This window comes from Otolemur garnettii, unplaced genomic scaffold, assembly GCF_000181295.1.
Source record: "Otolemur garnettii isolate 467f Iridium unplaced genomic scaffold, OtoGar3 scaffold00217, whole genome shotgun sequence".
In the NCBI taxonomy this organism is placed as follows: Eukaryota; Metazoa; Chordata; class Mammalia; order Primates; family Galagidae; genus Otolemur; species Otolemur garnettii.
The window spans coordinates 1,031,116-1,048,807 of record NW_003852612.1 but is presented as its reverse complement, the minus strand read 5'-3'; the positions used below and the strand labels follow the sequence as shown (position 1 = coordinate 1,048,807).

Here is a 17,692-nt window from a genome sequence, read left to right as displayed (position 1 = left end):
ATTAGGAGGCATTAGGAAGGTTGAGAACCACTGCTCTAAGTCACATGTGGTCTGTAGCAGGCTGGTTGAAAGCAGGAGGGGAATGCCAAGCTCATCAGCAGAGAACCAGACAGGACAGTCCCCAGAGGTGATCTGGCTAATTCAGTAGGCCGGTAGTCCCTGGCATGGGCCACAGAGGCACATTTTGCAAGTAGAACCAGAGGTTTGTGGTCTTTTAGAAAAGGGGCTGAAAAGTTGACTAAACTTTATTATTGACTGGAGTAAAACATTCTGAGAACAGGCACTGAGGGTAGGGAAGGTGAGGGGGCAGCATCCACCCAACAGCTGTTAAGGACCCCCCCCCAGTCTACACAGCCCTTGCCCAGTGTCTGCCCCCTCCCCCCACCACCACCCGAGATTCTCTTAAGGGCACTAGACCTGCTCCTGCAGTTATCTGTTTAATAACCGGTGTAAAGGAAGCCATATACCTAAACTTTGTGGAGTGCTGGTTAAAGGTCAGGCATCATGCTACATGCTTTACATAAACCCTTGGAGATGACTGTCTCTTTTTTACAGCTATGACAACTGAGTCTCCAAGAGACAAATGGCTTGTCCAATCCACTCAGCCAGTATATGGTAGTGGCAAATTTTGATTCCAAGAATGTCTGATTATGATACCATGCTGCCTTCTATGATACACCAAATAGAAATGAAGAAAGAAAATGTAATCAGATATTAGAAGCTCGAGACATCTGGGTCTGTAGAGAGCTGACAGAAGCTGAGACATGTTGGCACTGGTATTTGGTGCATTTAAAATTATAAATGCTGCCCTTTCTGAAGTCGCCTCCCCCACTCTGCTTCTCCTGGCGTTCACACCTACACACTACCTGATGGGCTACGCAAAACTGAAAACAGAGAAGCAGGGTTCAAAAAGCCAAGATGTTGTTAACCAGAACATGACAACCTGCTAAAGAAGTCAAAGCAAACTGAATATCTACTGAACAGACTATTCTGATGTGTACATACAATTAGGGGTATTACCTTTGATCAGTGAGAACTTAAGTTTCATTTGAGCTTTGAAAATGCGGCTTTGGGGGCGAAAGTCTTGGGAAAGAATGAATCGGTCTCATTCCTCCCAGAGTTTATTGGGTTGTCAGTGGCCAGAACACAGCTGATCCTTGCTCATCATGAACCGTGGAGCTGTGTACTCTAGTACACATTCTTATATAGTATTTGGCAATTTGGAAAGAGTTTTCCCGTGCACAGCCTTCCTAACTTAACATCACCCATCTCAACATCACCCATCTCGAGTAAGTAGGACAGAAATTCTGATCTGCATTTGATGAGTGAAGAAGCAGGCTCTCTGTCTGCGAGTGCCAGAGCGTGGAGTCACACTCATATCTTTTAGCTCTTTATCTTCATAGCTTCCCACTGTACTCCAGGGATTGTCACATGGACATCATTCCTATTTTACTTTAGTTGTGGCCTTGACTATCTCTTACCTGGATTATCCCAACTCTCCAACTGGATTCCCAGCCTCCCAATGCCCAGGTAGATCCTTCTTGTTCTGCTCAGGAGCCACGTAGGGGTGTGAGCTTGAATCTGGGGTGAGAAGATGAATCAGCCCAGAGAGAGGGGATGTTGCTCCTCTCACAGAGGTCATGAGCAAAATAGAAGGTCAAACAATTAAGGTTGTGAACTCATCCTAGAAAAAGCACTATGTACCTCATTGCTGAATAACGATAGTTGTCAGGGTTCATGGAGGACCCCAACCTGGGCTGGGAGTCAACACTGGGAGAAAATTATGAGATTCTTTTTTTTGTTTTTGAGACAGAGTCTCACTGTGTTGCCCTAGGTAGAGTGCTGTGGTGTCAGAGCTCACAGCAACCTCAAACTCTTGGGCTTAAGAGATTCTTTTGCCTCGGCCTCCCAAGTAGCTGGAACTACAGGCACCCTCCACAATGCCCAGCTATTTTTTGTTGTTATGATTGTCATTGTTGTTTAGCAGGCCCAGGCTAGGTTCAAACCCACCAGCCCGGGGTATATGTGGCCAGTGCCTAAACCACTGAGCTATAGGCACCAAGCCAAAATCATGAGATTCTACACCAACTTAATACATAGAGTCTGGTGTAAAATCATGAGATTCTACACTAGCTTAATACACAGAGTCTGAGAGGCCTGGAGAAAGGTGCCCATTGACTCATACGCCACAGTGGCAGATTGAGTAAATGCAACAATTTTCTGACTTCTCAAAAACCTTTTATTGATCTCTAATACAAAGCGTATACGCAAAATGTAAAGGTGCCAAAAAATAGAATTAGAAGAATCCCCGACCCTCGGGAAGATTAGGTAAAGTGGAAATAGCTGGGTGATCCAGAACTTAGGGTAGTGAGTTATCAACAAAGGCTGATAACGCATTCAGAAAGAGGGCAAGGCAGGCCCGGTGGCTCACTCCTGTAATCCTAGCACTCTGGGAGGCAGAGTTGGGTGGATTGCTTGAACTCTGGAGTTCTGGTCCAGTCAGAAGGGAGACCTGTCTTTACTAAAAATAGAAAAACTAGCTAGGCATTGTGGCAGGCACCTATAGTCCCAGTTACTGGGGAGGCTGAGGCAAGGAGCTCAGGAGTTTGAGGTTGCTGTGAGCTATGACGCCAGGGCACTGTACCCAGGGCAACGAGTGAGAATGTCTCAAAAAAAAAAAAGAATGAGGGAGGGGAAAACAAGTTTCATCCCCGCAGAGCAAGCAAGCCAGTTTCTCTAATCTAACTGACCTGGTGATCAGGAGTTCAAAGGATTTAGCCCTCACCTTCCTGCTGACTCTTACCTCGGGGATAGTTGCAATGACTTTGCCCAGTCAGGGTGCCTCCTGGCTCCTTTCATCTTCGGTGGTCTTGATGAACCCCCAGGGATGGCGTAGTCCATGCTTTTCTCTGGATGAGACCAGGCACCCCTCTGAGAAATCAACCTATCTACCTCTCACATATAGTCACCTTGGAAGCACTCCTCTCAGAAGCTATGCACTGATGCCAGCATTTAATCTGCGCTTCAAAGCAATTTTGGAACTCTTTCTGGAATAGCCATCAGAGCTATATTCATGTGAGGTCTGACAAGTTCGTAAACTCATTCTAGAAAAAGTGCTCTGAAGGCTGGACTAGGTGCCAGCGTCAGTACATAGCTTCCAAAGGGGAGTACTTTGAAGGTGAATATAGTGATATTCAGCAATGAGGCCTGTTGCGCTTTTTCTAGGATGAGTTCTCAAATTTAATTTTTCAACTTTGTACATGGGGTGCGAAGTAAGGAGCCACCCCTCTGCTCATAGACCAAGGCATTGAGGACAGTGTTTTATGTGAAAGTCAACATTAACGACAAGGCTTCTGCTTATCCTCTGGTCAAAATCATCACTACGGTGGGGCTTGGAGTCTAGCCTCCATGCGCTTGCAGCCTTGCCTCCCTCGGTGGCAAAAGCACAGGCTGCGAATCACAGACACCATGGCCTTCTCTGTTACTGACCAAAAGTGAGCAGTGAAGTTGTGACTCAGAACTCTTGTTGACTGCTTTTCCTAGAACGCTCAATGCAAGATTACCTGCCCAGTCATCCAGGCTATTCCTACACACCTTGGTTTAAGATCCTTTCACTGTACATACTAGTATATCACATTTACATTTTTAGTAAGTTACCTTTTTAAAGCCCAATATCTGCTTCTTCAGGAACAGTTCTATTGAATGATTTTTACCCTCAAAAAAATGACAAATACTTTTTTGTGCATTTTTGTGTGGGGGCCCTTGTTCGGTGTTGCTTTTCATGCTTCATAATTTTTTGTTGAAAACTAGACATTTTGAATACTATAATGTGGGGGTTCTAGAAATCAGATATTCTCTTCTTTCCAGCACTGTTTTATTGCTGCTTATTGTAGTTACTCTTCTTTATTTATTTAATGACTTTTCTGCATTAATTTTGTGAAGTATATATTCTTTGACATGTGTGGCCATTGATGTTTCTGTTTCTTTAGCTGAATGGTTAGTGATTGGACAGAGATTTCCTAAACACTTGAAGGGAAAAATCTCTTACTCTTTGCTGTGTGTGTATGTGTGTGTGTGTGTGTGTGTGTGTGTGTGTGTTGGAGCATGCATTCAAGACTCACCTAGAAGTTCACAAGTCTCTCTTAGCCTTTACTTTCTTCTGGAGAATAGCAGAAAGTGAGCCTTAAGGGGAAGTTTAGGGCCTTCTGAGGTCTGTCCTGAGCATGCACAAGCCAGAACTGTGTGCATATGTTTATTGGAGCTTTTCCATGTCCTTACTCATCAAAGCATTTTATTCCCCTGCCTTTTCTCCAAAGATTTACTTTTTCTGATTTTTATGTTAACTATTTACCATTGCCTGAGGTAGCAGTGAGCAAAACATTTGCCTCTTAAGTTTTTTGCAGTTTTTTTTTGACCAGGGCCAGGTTTGAACCCACCACCTCTGGTATATGGGTCCAGTGCCCTACTCCTTTGAGCCACAGGCGCTACCCTCTCTTCATGTTTTTTATAACATTCTCTGTGTATCTGCTTTAGCAATGGAAGAGTTCTTGGCTAGATGAGATAAAGGTAAGCCTTTTGAGATAATCGTTCAGGGAACTACCAGTCAGGTCAAAATAAATAAATTTTAATTCTTTCCAAATCACATCCACTCTGCTTCCCACAGTAATGATAGCTGCCAGGGCTGTCATTGCAAGGCTGTTGCTAAGCTGGACAGTTGGAATGGAACTGGGGTCAGTTCAAATGCCAAAAGCTGCTTGTTCTTATTGAGGCTCAGTTGGATTTTCCTGATTAACCATTCTCCTCCTGGATACAAGCTGTCAATTAGTTTCCAAAGTTCTAAAACATGGATTTGCCAGTTTGGGGGTTTTTTTGTTTGTTTGTTTGTTTTGTCTCTGTTATGGGCGGATAGACTTCTGAAATTCTTTACTCAGCCATTTTCACTGACATCATTCCTTTGCTGTTTATTTTTAAAGGTGGGAATTCTATATTCTATTCAGCAATTTTTTGTTTTATGGGTTTTCTTTTTTTAATTCATGAAGGTGTTTGGGTATATGTAGCCCATCATATTCTGGAATCGTAATTTACCAATCATTTTCAACCCACTCAGTTTGGCCTCTACTGCCCTCCTACAATAAATTTACTCTTGTTGAGGTCACAAATAACCTCTCATCTGCCAAGTTTCAGTGAATACTGTCCTATTCTCAACTATCTAATCTTCTCAACAGCATCTGACAGAGTAAACTAGCACCTTGTGAAAATACGAACCTATCTTGATTTCCATGGAACCACATTCCCCAGTATTGTCTCCCTTCCTTCTTGCCCATATTTTGTTAGTTCTTTGTCTTAGTCATAACAATAAAAATTGGACTAAATACCCACATGGTAATTTGTAATGAACAATGATTTATCTGGCTCATCGATCTGAAGAATGGTAAGTCCAATAACATAGCAACAGCATCTGTTGAGGGCTTTTGCACTGTGCCATCCCCTAACAGAAGGAGGAAAGTGAGAGCTAAACTCACTTTCATAATGACCCACTTGTCGGGAGCCTATGGCCCTGGTCTCGGTTAGCGCAGGAAGGAACCAGGCAAGAGGCAGATTAGAAGTACAAGCTTGTGGAAGGCGGGCTAGCCCTTACTTTCCGGGTAGCCCCGAGCAACCACCACACCAGCCTTTTATCGAAAGGGAATAATACAGGTGAGGGGAGTAATTAACAATGACTACAGGCTGAGGGCCCGGGCTCCTCCCACAAGGAACTCCTGTGGACGAATGGCCCAAGGTCCATGCCTCAGCCGCAGATCATCTTGCTCAGATGTCATCTGGCTCTTGGCGTCTCCTACACCCACTCTCGTGATAACAACCTTAATCCGTTTATAAGGGCAGAGCCCTCATGGCCTAATTACCTCTTGAAGGTCTTACCTCTCTCTTAATACCATCGCAATGGCAATTAAGTTTCAGTGTGAGTTTTGGAAGGCACATTAAAACCACATCACTCCCTCCAATAAATCTTCTTCTTTCTCCTAAAAATCCTGACATATTGGAGATTCTCAGAGTTTGGCCCTTGCCTCTCTTTTTCTTTTTTACATTCTTCGTTGTGTACTATCAAAGTTATATCCCAAACCAAGACTATTCTCTGAAACAACATAGTCTCATATCCAGTTGTCTTCTGGACATCTCTACTTAGATGTCCCTCTGTGGACAAGCGCAGACCGTGAAGACTTGACACCATGACATCTAGCCTGGGTCTAAGGGCTAGCAAATCTGATAACTTGTACTTGGCTTCAGTCGCCTCCTCTTTTGTTCCACTAGTAGTCAGAAAATTAAAAGAGAAACTGATGAAAGAAGTCCGTGTAGATTTCTGCTTGGTTTGATAAGTTCAAAGCTGGGGTTCATTGAACTTACCATTTTCCTATAAGAAAAATAAACTATGAGGTCTATGATTGTCTATTTTGTTAATAGGGATAGATGAGTACTGAGGGCATTTGGCAACCAGATGCTCATTGGTGACCTTCAGGAAGGCAGTTTCAGTCATACGATGGTGATAGTGGTCACAGAGGCCACCTTGTGATAATGAGTATAAACTGCTCCACTGAGAGGCCTGACTGTGAGGGGGAGGGGAGCCTTAAAAGAAAGGTCACTGAGGCCTGACTGAGGCAAGGCAGCATGTGTGCAGGAGACACTCAAGAAGGTTTACATCCAGACAGGAACGAGATTTTTAAATAGATGAGGATGAAATAAAGGTTGGAAGGAAAGAAGTGTTGGTCCGAGGTGGGAGGGCCTCATCCAGCAGCACCTACAGAGGCTAAAGCCCAAGTCTAGAAGACCGGCCTGTGGTTGCACAATGATGAGGTTGACAGCATCATTAGGGAAGTAGGGAAGGACATGCCATCAGAGAGAGAATAGAGAAGTTGAGGGCTCTGCTGCTTGTGCCGATTTAGGGAGGTTAGGAAAAGAAGAGCAATGTGGGAACATGAGCTTAGCATGTGGGCATCACTTAGAATTCGGTGAGTTACAAGTCACAGAAAGCAACTCAAACCGGCTAAAGCCAGAAAAGGGAATTTTTTTGAGATTTACAAAATCCTTCAGGAGCTGCAGAATCAGGAATGACAGCAGCTCTGCAGGGACTAAAAGCAAGAAGGATACAGATCACCTTCTCACAGGAAAAGCCTGGGCAGGACGCCTCTGCAGGACACTCTTGTGCTGGAGGGAGAGCACCATTGTCATAGCAGGGCTTCAGTACTGCCACCAGTGCTACAAAGTCAGCTCTGTTCATCTCTCAGTAATGCTAGGGGGCAGAGGCATATGATTAGCTAAGCCCTGGTCACATGGCCATATCTGACAGCCTTCTAGGGACAGAGCAGATTCTTTCCTTATGGCTTCCAAAGAGAAAGATGGAAAATTTCTCCAAAACAGCCTAGATAGGGTATAGCCAACAATAAATTCCATTCCACTGTAACAGAGAGGTGAAGTGCAGGTAATCTGGAGACTCAGGGGGATTTGAATGAGTTTGTCACCTTAGAGAAAAGAACCAGTCAGGGAGGGGTTAATGGAGCAAAAGGTGGGGAACACAGAAGAGCAAGCAGAGGTCACTGCCCAGGGGGACGGCCCATCAGAGTCTGCTGGGGGGAAGCAGGGAGGAAGCTGCCTGTGGGGAGAGGTGTGAGCTGAGCGGGAAGGACCTGGAAGATCTCCCTGCTTCCCATCTGTTCTACCACCTGCCTTTCCACAGCAAGCAGGTGTTTTCGTGATGAGAAGGCTTGTTCAATAACGTAAAACTGACCAACATGGTGATTCAACATTTTCTAAAATCTGATTTTTGTACCTAGGTTTCAGGGAGGGGAATCATTTCATACCCACTTCTTGCTGGGCCCTGTGGGGTGTGTGTGTGGGAGAGGGTTGCCTTTGAAGCCTGTGCAGCTGATCCTGCAGAAACCCTCCTCCTCCCCCACCCCTACTCCAGGGAAGGGTGACGTCTCCTTGGAATCTCAGTGCATCCCATTCCTAGGACTGCCCTCCTACTGCAGTCACCTTGCCCTCTTTCCTCTCAGCCCCATGTCAGAAGTCCCTCCTGCAGCCATGTCCTGAGCTGCCCAGAGGGAGCCCAGCACCCACAAGCGGGGCCTATGCTACTGGTCAGTCCCACACACACACACTACTGGGAGTTTCCTCTTTTGAAAAACCCACAACAAAACTTTGCAGCTGATAAAAACCTTTATCTAAAAGCCATTCAGTTCAATAGGGAGCCCAGACAATTGTCCAAGTGGAGCAAAGATTCACAGATGAGTAGTGTTGATTTGAACCCAACATTTTCAGAGGCCTAAAGTTGAAGTCCCCAAGAACTACAGAAGCCAAGAGCTATCCTGTGCCCCCTACACAGAGACTGCAGGAGTGTGTCAGTTGATATGACAGCCTCCAGCTGTTAGCTCTTTCAAAGTAAGCCTCAGCTTCCCAGCCAACGTCACTCCTTTCTTGGGTGTTCCCCAGCCAGTGACCATGCCAGGCCATCACACACAAGCCTGGCCACAGTAGTCAGACCCCTTCAATGGGTGATCTGCTCAGAGCTATCAGGTTTTCCAGGCACTCTGGCATTTCCCACCCTGCCTGGCTTCCCCCTCTCCTGAACAGGTATTGATCCCTTTTAAAGCCCTCATCTCAGCATCTGCCGCTGAATCCCAGGTGTGACACCTCATTCATCCAGCCATAACAGTCATCTCCTGGACTTAGCTGCCACAAGGTTAAAGGTGATGTGTGGCAAATGCTACAATAGAAGTTGAAACAAAAGGTTATGGTTACAGTGCCTGAATCAACTCATTGCCCCTAGGCCACCTCTTCCCCAGATCGGAGTTTCAGACTCTAGAAAATATGCCTAAGGATCCAGGTCACAACCAAGGTGCTTTCGTCTATGCTCTGGTCTGGTATGCCTGGGTGGTTTTCCAATGCCTAATTCTGGATTCTGCACCTTTGTCCTTCTGTCCAAGATCCCAAGACACTAAAGACCCGAGACAAGTAGAGTCCAGGGTTCTAGACCACTTCTGGGGCCCTGGGCCATGAATGCTAGAGTGTTCTGTGGACTACAGGGCATGGAAAAAGCTGAAATTAAAAGCCAAGCCAAGCATCAAATGGAGACACAAGGCCAAAGGGTAGAGACAGACTTTAGGCCCAGGGCAGCAGGCCTGAGGCCAGGGACAGTAGCATAGCACCCTGCAGCGGCTGAGTGGTGAGACAGACCAAGGACATGCTCAGAGTACCAGCAAGACACAAAAGTTCCCCTTTGGTGGATCCTACATAGTTTCATGACTTAAAAACCTAAAAAGAATATTTTAAATCCAAGATAATGGAAGTTTTATGTATAGTAGTTTATATTAAAAGTATGGGTGAGGGACAGGAGGACTTCATACTCCTGGCAGCAGGACTTGTACAAAGTCCCTGTGGTCTCGGGCATGGGTGACAAGGAAAGTGTTAAAGGTGTGGAGCACTAACCATGGGGCACTAAGTGGGGACGTCCCTCTGGAGGAAGATCTGGAGAGGTTCATTGAAGTTTGATAGGCCAAGAAAGGAAGCCAGAGTGTACGTCCTGTGGGAAGGCCAGCTGTAGTAACAAAGAGGACCAACTGTGTCATGACTCTATGCAGTGGAAGTTCATTTCTGTCTCCCACAACTGTCTAAGATGTGTCTTCTGACAAGTGGGGGCTCAGGTTCACACAGTCATTCAGGGACCCAGACTGCAGGGATCTACCATCTTCTACATGGGAATTCCAAGGTGGCCCCATCCCACAAAATAAGAAATGAATTTAAAGGAACACAGGGGGGGGAGGGGGGAGTCCTGTGGGCTAGGTAGGCCTAGAAGTGGCCACTTCATCTCTGCTCATACCCAGTGGCCAGGATGCAGTCACACCTAACTGCCAAGAGGCTGGAAAGATAGAGTATCCGTGTTCCCAGGGAGAAGGGAAGGACAGAGTCAGGTGGAGAGTTAGCATTCTCTGCCCAGAGTAGGGAATCTATGATGACTAAGGCACGCAGAGGGAACGTGGGGAGGATGGCTAGAGGCATGCTGATAAACACCTAACAGCCAGCTCTCTGGAAGAAAAAAACTTTAAGCCCTAATTTGTAGAATTTGCAAGGTTTCCTTGGTGTAAATACTGACCAGCATGCTGTCACTGAACATGGAATTGAGGAGAGAGCACAGTAGCCACCCATCGCCATACAGATGTGTAAATGTAAATAACCTTAAAAATGATAAAATGTATTACAATGATTAGGAAGCAATATTTGTTACTTTTGTTTTAAATATTGATTTAATTATAATTTAATTTCTAATGATGTCCTTATTTAAAAAAAAAATAACTGGCTTACAAAATACCTGAAAATTTCACAATCATCTCCTTGCCAATTGGTATTGCCCAGGTTGGCCCAGCATACCGCTGGGACAGACAGAAAGAGAAACTGGAGGGTGGCGCCTATGGCTCAAAGGAGTAAGGCGCCACCCCCATATGCCGGAGGTGGCAGGTTCAAAACCAGACCCGGCCAAAAAAAAAAAAAGAAGAAAAGAAAGAAAGAGAAACTAGAGCTTGAGGGTGGGAGCTGCCCAGAAGACCTTGAGCGACATGCTAGGGAACTGGAGCATCAGCCTCCAATCAGCAGACAGAGAGCACCCCAAGCAGGCAGGCAGGGGACACTGCTGCTGGTGACAAATGGGCGGGCATCAAAGGACCAGAATGGCAGTGATTCCCCCTCTGCCTGCAGAGCAGTTTACTTCAGCCCTCCCCAAAGCTTCTGAAACATCCGCCCAGCCCTCCAAGCAGGGGTCCCAATCTGTATGGCACCTTTGTGCAAGGCAGAGAAAAGCCCCCTGACCTAGCTGCATGACCCCCATGCTAGAGCCAGTAGAGCTCAACCCCAGCAGCCCACCTCTCTCTACCCAACACCTGGGTGCAGTGCACAAACTATGCAACAGCACAAGTTTCTCCAGTTGGGTTTGGGTCAGAGGACCCTTTCTACTTTCTGACTGGGAGATTGATTGGCAGATGTTCCTGTCCTTGAGGCAGGCAGAGGGGGAATCACTGCTACTCTGGTCCCCCTCTGGGTGGCAGCAGAAAGGACCACGACTGGTGGGCCCACCCCCAAACCTGTATATCTATCTTCTAAAGCCTTAGCTCTCAACCCCAGCTGTATGTTGTATCACCAGAGGGGCTTTTACAATTCCTGATGACCACACCAGACTAGTTAAACCAGAGCCCCAGGCTGTGGGCACAGGTCTTGGCCGTCCAAGCTCTCCAGGGTGGAGCTAAGGCTGAGAACCGCTGTTCCGAAAGCATCCTGGCTCTAGGAAAGTCGATATTGGTGGGTGACCATCCCACCAACAGATGTATGTTCCAACAGATATCCTCTCCACACACCCTACAGCTCTTGACCTAGAGCAGCCCTCAGAACACGCCGTGTGAGTTGAGGCGGGAAGTCAGTGAAGGTAGACCCAGGACCACTGGGGCAGAGGGACACGCTCTGTGTGTGGGTACAGGACAGTGGGGGGGAAAGAGACCATTTTTCTGTCTCTACTGCTAACCTACACCTGTATTTCCCCTCCTTGGTCTGAGTGTCATGCTTGTAAGGGAAAAGAGTGGTGCTATTTCTTCAAATAAAGTTTATGCAGGAAGTCAGCATGTTCAACAGATCCCCTTGCTCTGCTCTTGTCCCCATTGCCACCTACAACCCAGCAGGCTTGGGCCCAGGGCCCCTGAGCAGGGTGGATGGAGGGGGTGGCTCTGCTTTCCCTTCCAGCTCCACCCTGTGGGTCCTTCATCCAGGGAAGTGCTAGGAGTGTGGCCTGAGGGACGAAAGGAGAGAGAACTGCTTTTTTCCACTCACTCCAGCTCCCCCAGCCTTCTCCCATGGAGAATCTGGATTAGCTCCTGTCCTGTCCCCAGCCTGACTTCTGGTTTTGAGCCCAGAGGCTGTGGGTTCATCCAGTTCTAGCTCTGATCCCCAGAAAAGCAGTCAAATGAACACAGTGACTTAATGTCATTGGGGGAAACAGCTGCACCGGAAATGCGCCCAGAGGTGGTTTTTTTTTTTAACCAAACAAGCGTGAGTGGACCCAGACTAAGTCTCGGGGCATTTTCTTGCCTCTGACTTAGAGAAACTGGTCCAGGCTGCATTACTCACAGATGGCTTCCTGATTGCTCAAGATATTGTCATGGGCCACAGGACTCACCCTATGACCTTGGTGTCAACATGAGATTTTCCAGCTTGATAGCCTCCCCACTCCTTGTGGGTGGACCACTCCTTGTGGGTGGTCTCTGTCCCAGCCTGACTTCAACCTTGTACCTGGCCTTAAAGGAAAAGGAAATCAACATTGTCTTTGGTGGTGTTTTTGGATCTGCCCATCGAGCCAGTATTTCCTATGGATCTCCTGACCTGACTCCACCCAGAGGTCAGGGAAGAAGTGCATGAGGGGACATCCCAGGGGCCAGATAAGGGAGAATTTTATGAGTTTCACATGCTCAAAGCATGACAAGGCCTGTGCAGCTGAATCAATGTGGAGAAGGAGAGGGAGCTGCACGTGGGAAGGCACGGGGCACATGGGAGACACCGGAGCAGTACGTGCAAAGGCCCAGGGCACATGGGAGCAGGGGCTGCACATGCAGATGGTTGTGTGGAATATCAGAAGAGATGAGTCAGCCAGGCACTTAGGCTCATGTCTGTAATCCTTGTACTTTGAGAGGTCAAGGCAGGTGGATCACTTGAGCTCAGGAGTTCGAAACTGAATAAGAGAGAGACTCCGTATCTACTAAAAACAGAAAAACTAGCCAGGCATGATGGCAGGCACTTATAGTCCCAACTACTTGGGAGGCTGAGGCAAAAGGATTGCTTGAGCCCAAGAGTTCGAGGTTGCTATGAGCTACAATGACACCATGGCACCCTACCTAGGGCAACAAAGTGAGACTTGGTCCCCAAAAAAAAAGAGATGAATCAAAGAGAAAGCCATCAAAGGCCTTGAACATCATGTCAAGGTGTCTATCCATCCTGCTCAGGAGTCTCTGGCAGTTGGAACAAGTGACTTGATGCTGAGTAAGACAGCTCTGTCCCCGGGGACTCTGCTTCCTCCCACCCACTTGGCTATGAGGCTCACCACATCCTGCTGAGTCGCCCTCCTTACTCTCCAGTCCTCCCTCCTCTCCACAATCCAGACTCTCCCATCCCTAGTGTAGACTGCTGCAGTGATCTTCTAGTGGGCCTTTCTTCCCCTTCTGCTGCTGGGGTTGGTTAAGTATTAATAGGACATTCTGGGGTGCTTGGAAGGTTGTGGAGGGCCAGAGGGAGAGCATGGCCATTCAAAGAGGGGGGCCACTGTTTGAATCCTTTTTCCCCCCCCCAGCTATTAAGAGGATCACACACCGTACTCAGGTCCAAATAACTGAGCCCCAGGCTTAGATACTCAAGATGACACACAGGGTGATGATCAGCTGCAAAAACACAGGTCACTATCTAGGAAGTTCATTGAAGACTTCCAAGCCAGGAACCACATGTTAACATGAAGGGGTTGAAACTGGGGTAGACAGACTGATGGTGTTGAAAAGCGAGAGCTGCAGAGACACAGCCCTGGTTCAGGTGCCTACCCCACCACTCAGTAAGGTGACATTGGGCAAGTTATTTAACATTGCTGTGGAATGTTTCATTTTCCTTGTTTGAAAAGCCATGATTAAAACACCTGCCTCTGGAATCTGAGAATTAAATGAGATACTGAAAGTTGGTGCCTAATAAGTGATAGCTATTATGGTGCCATGTAATAGGTTGCTAATAAATGATAGCCATTATTGTGATTGCATTTCTTGGACAAATTTTAGGTTTTTGAAGCTGGACCTTCCCAAAAGCCCCAATACACACCCTTTAGAATTATGCTAGGATTAAACAGAAACTTGGCAATTAGCAGAGATTCACACTTCAGGTTAAGGAGATTTTTGAGTTCCTACTATGTGCAAAGCCTTAAACGAAAAGCTCTTGGATATTCTTATTCCTATTATCTTACTGAAGAGTCATAAGTAGTTAACATCCCTAACAGGTAAATCTTCTGGCTGCTCGAGTGCCCTAAGGATCTGATCATGTCAGGCTGTTAGCTCCAAGAAACACATGTATTTCAGCATTTCAAAACCGAAGAACCACGACCTCAAAAGCGTCTCAACGGGTTGGGTGGGCACTGAAGGGGTCGTTACCCTGGAGCGTTTCTGGCTTTCAAGGGGGTCAACCTCTCTCACCAAGCGCACTCTCCCACTCTGGCCTTGGCGGGGCGCTGACCAAAGTCCCCACATTGCCTCCAGCCTCTTGGCTACCTCAGGCTCCCTGACACGCACCCTGAGGAGCTCTTCCAGCGCAGAGAATGGCCGGGCCCAACCCAGGAACAGGCTCGCTGGCTGGAGCGCTCCGCCCAGCTCCTCTCGCCCCTCCCCTCCGGCCCCGCCCAGGTCCTCGGCGCCCAGCCGGCTGAATGGACACCACGCCTGCGCCCGGGCCTGGCGGAGGGAGTGCCAGGCCGGCCCCGCCCTGGCTCAGTGATTGATCGGCTGTGATTACTGAGCCTTTAGTGGTCCGCTTGCCTGAGAATTTATTCTAGGATGGATAAATAATGCATCCAGGTTTCTGTAGTCCAAGGCAAGCCGTCAGTCCGGAGCCAGGAGAGGGAAACGAGGGAGCCTGGCGGGTGAGGCCAGCAGCCACAGGGGCCAAGCCAGCAGGGCATGAGGAAGAGCAAAGGGAAGTGGATGACAGCATGATCGGCCCCGCGGGTCCGGCTGGGCAGCTGCAGGAACATGCTGAGCCCAAAGATCAGGCAGGCCAGGAGGGGTAAGTCCAACTTTCTGGGTTTTCTCTGGGCACAGCGCGTGCCTCCTGGCAAGCGTGTGTGCTGACACTTAGCCAGCTGTCGCACTGGTGTCAGAGGGGGCAGGCGTCCTGGGACTCTTGTGGCTGAATGGTGAGCATCTTCGTGACTGAGATGCCCTTCCCAGTCAGGCTCCTGGACTGTGTGGGATCAGACTTGAGATTACTAAAGGGTAGTGGCCGTCTTGATGCCTGCGTGGATATGCAGACTTCACCCAACGTTCCGCGTTTGATGTACTCCCTCTTTTGCTCCAGGTGACCAGGAGCAAACTCTTTCCTTCTTTAATATAAAGAAACATGCCCCCAAATGACCAATGCCTGTGGCCAACACAGGAGTGGCCCTTACCAGTAAGGACAATGTCCTGGCGTATAGAGACAGCTGGCTTTAAGCAAGGGTCTTCATTCCCTCTTCTGTGCTGGAGCCTGCATGAAGCAATCTTCAGGATCCTGCCAGGAGAATCCCCCTGGAAAGCCACAGGGCCTGGAGCCAGGAGGGGGAAGGGGAGGAGATGCAGAGGCAAGTAGGGGATGAGAGTGGGGAGAGTCTAATCTGGGCTAGCCAGCCTGTGTCCAGCCAGAGGTGTCCCAGCAGAGAATGCTGGAGACTTGCCAGGGGATGGAGCTAGGCACAGCATCTCTCTGGACAGCAGCTTCTTGGCAGAGCAAGTATCATTTTGGATGAGAACATCCTTCTTATATGAAAATAGAATGTATCTTTTCAGGTGGCCAGTGATGGGGGTGGGTGCTGAGCCTCCCTTATAAGCAATGAGGATGAGGATGGGTCTTTGGACGTGGATGAAGCTTGCCTGGAGAGTTTGGGAACAATGTGTATCTTCTCCCCAGGTGTTGGTGGCAGGGGAGCTCCAGTCTCCTGTAGGCTCACAGGGAACACACCCACCTTATTAGTATAGCCAAATACTTAGGTGACTTTCCTGGATGGGACAGCCTTCCAGTGTGTTGCACAGCCATTGGGACCCTCTCTGCGTGCATTGGGATAGGCTTTACCCTGTGGGCCCCAATGGGCAAAGGAGGACCTTCAAGGCTCTGCTGAGATACGGGGTGATGGCCCAGAGAGTAGATAGGCCAGATCACTTAGAGCGAGCTCAGTTCTACCCTCCCACTCCTGTCTTATTGAGCTAGACACTGGCCACATGTGGCTATGAAGCATTGGACATGTGACTAGTCCAAACTGAGAAAGATACATAACAGATTTTGATGACTTAGTACAAAAAAATGTAAAATATCTCATTCATAATTATTTTATATTGATGACATGCTGAAATGACAATATTTTGGACATGTTCTGTCAAATAAAATATATTATTAAAATTAATTTCATGTTTTTCCTTTACTTTCTTTTAAGTAGCTGCTAGAACATTTATAATTATGTATATGGCTCATATGACATTTTTATGTTTCTGTTGAGCAGTATTACTCTAGGAAGAGACTAGAACAGGCATCCTCAAAATACGGTCCATGGGCCACATGCAGCCTGCCTAGGACATTTATGCAGCCAGACAGGTGTTTTTGCTGCCGCTGCCTGTCGTGCTTAGCAGCCAACTCATCCTGGAGCCTGTAGTCCAGCCTTTCAATGGTCTGAGGGACAGTGAACTGGCCCCCTGTAAAAAGTTTGAGGACCCCTGGACTAGAGCTTCAGCAAAGGGGCTCACAGGCAGCCTGTCTTAGGAATTCCAAACTTGTTATAAACATTTGCTTTAAGTCAGTGGCTCTCAATCAGTAGGACTTTTGTCCCCCTAGGGAACATTTGGGAACGTCTGGAGACATTTTTAGTTGCTCCAACTGAGAGGTGCTACTGGTATCTAGTGAATACAGGCCAGCCACACTACACTGCACTTCTTCCTAGTCCTCAGGGTTCCATGAGCCGCCTGCCACAGGACCTTTGCACACCCTGCTTCCCTTTGGAATGTCTCCAACACTCACACTCATGGACACACATAAGCTCACACCCATTACTGCTACTCATGCCCCAGCTTTCAGCTCACATGCTGCCAGCCAAAGACATTTTCCCACCCAGTCCTAGCTGGGTCCTCTGCTGTATGCTCTCCTTTCCTTCCCAGCATGTACCTTGGGTTGTAGTTCTACACTTCTGAGTGTGACTATTTGATGAATATTTGTCACCTACACTGCACTGTGTGCTTCATGAAGGCAGGGACCATTTCTGGTTTTAAAGATTATTATTTCCCATATGCCAGGTACCTGATGGGCACTCAATATATTTTTTTTTTAATGAATGAGTGACTGAATAGTTGAATAGTGGGGACAGCATTACCTTGGAGGATGAGGCAGTGTCTCTATCCTAAGTGGTCCAGGTCCTTAGGAAAGTCAGCCTCCTCCCTTGGTTGATTTGTATGTTGCAAATATTTTCTCAATCTGTGGCTCACCTGTTACTCTTATACTCAAAGGGGTTTTTCCCCAGATTTACATATTTTTTAAGTCTTATGTCATAAATTTATCAATATTTTCTGTTTTGGTATTTCTGCCTTTGCTTGGAAATTTCAAAATAAAATTAATATTTCTGTTAAGGAAAATTGGCTGGGCACAGTAGCCTATATTCCTGTAATCCTAGCACTTTGGGAGATAAAGACTAGAGGATTGCTTGAGGCCTAGAGTTTGAGACTAGCCTTGGCAACATAGAGAAACCCTGTCTCTACCAAAAAAAAATTTTTTTTAAATTATCTTAGGCATGGTGGTGCACATTTATGGTCCCAGCTATTTAAGAGGCTGAGGTGGGGGATCATTTGAGCTTAGCAACTCAAGCCTACAGTGATCTGTGATTGTACCACTGCATTCTAGCCTGGGC

General features: G+C 47.3%; 1 protein-coding gene across 2 annotated transcripts in view; it reads left to right on the top strand.

Annotated features, from left to right (window-relative positions):
- The window catches only part of ARHGAP22 (Rho GTPase activating protein 22), a 191,505-nt gene that overhangs the window by 26,165 nt on the left and 147,648 nt on the right, over nt 1-17,692 (top strand). The window contains exon 1 of one of the 2 annotated variants that reach the window (XM_003801649.3): nt 14,524-14,835. The exons of the other annotated variant lie outside the window; for it this stretch is intronic. Within the exon in view, the coding sequence (XP_003801697.1) occupies nt 14,802-14,835 (34 nt within the window). The 5' untranslated portion in view covers nt 14,524-14,801. Of the gene's footprint in view, nt 1-14,523; nt 14,836-17,692 lie in introns of those variants that run through there. 2 annotated transcript variants of the gene reach the window in all.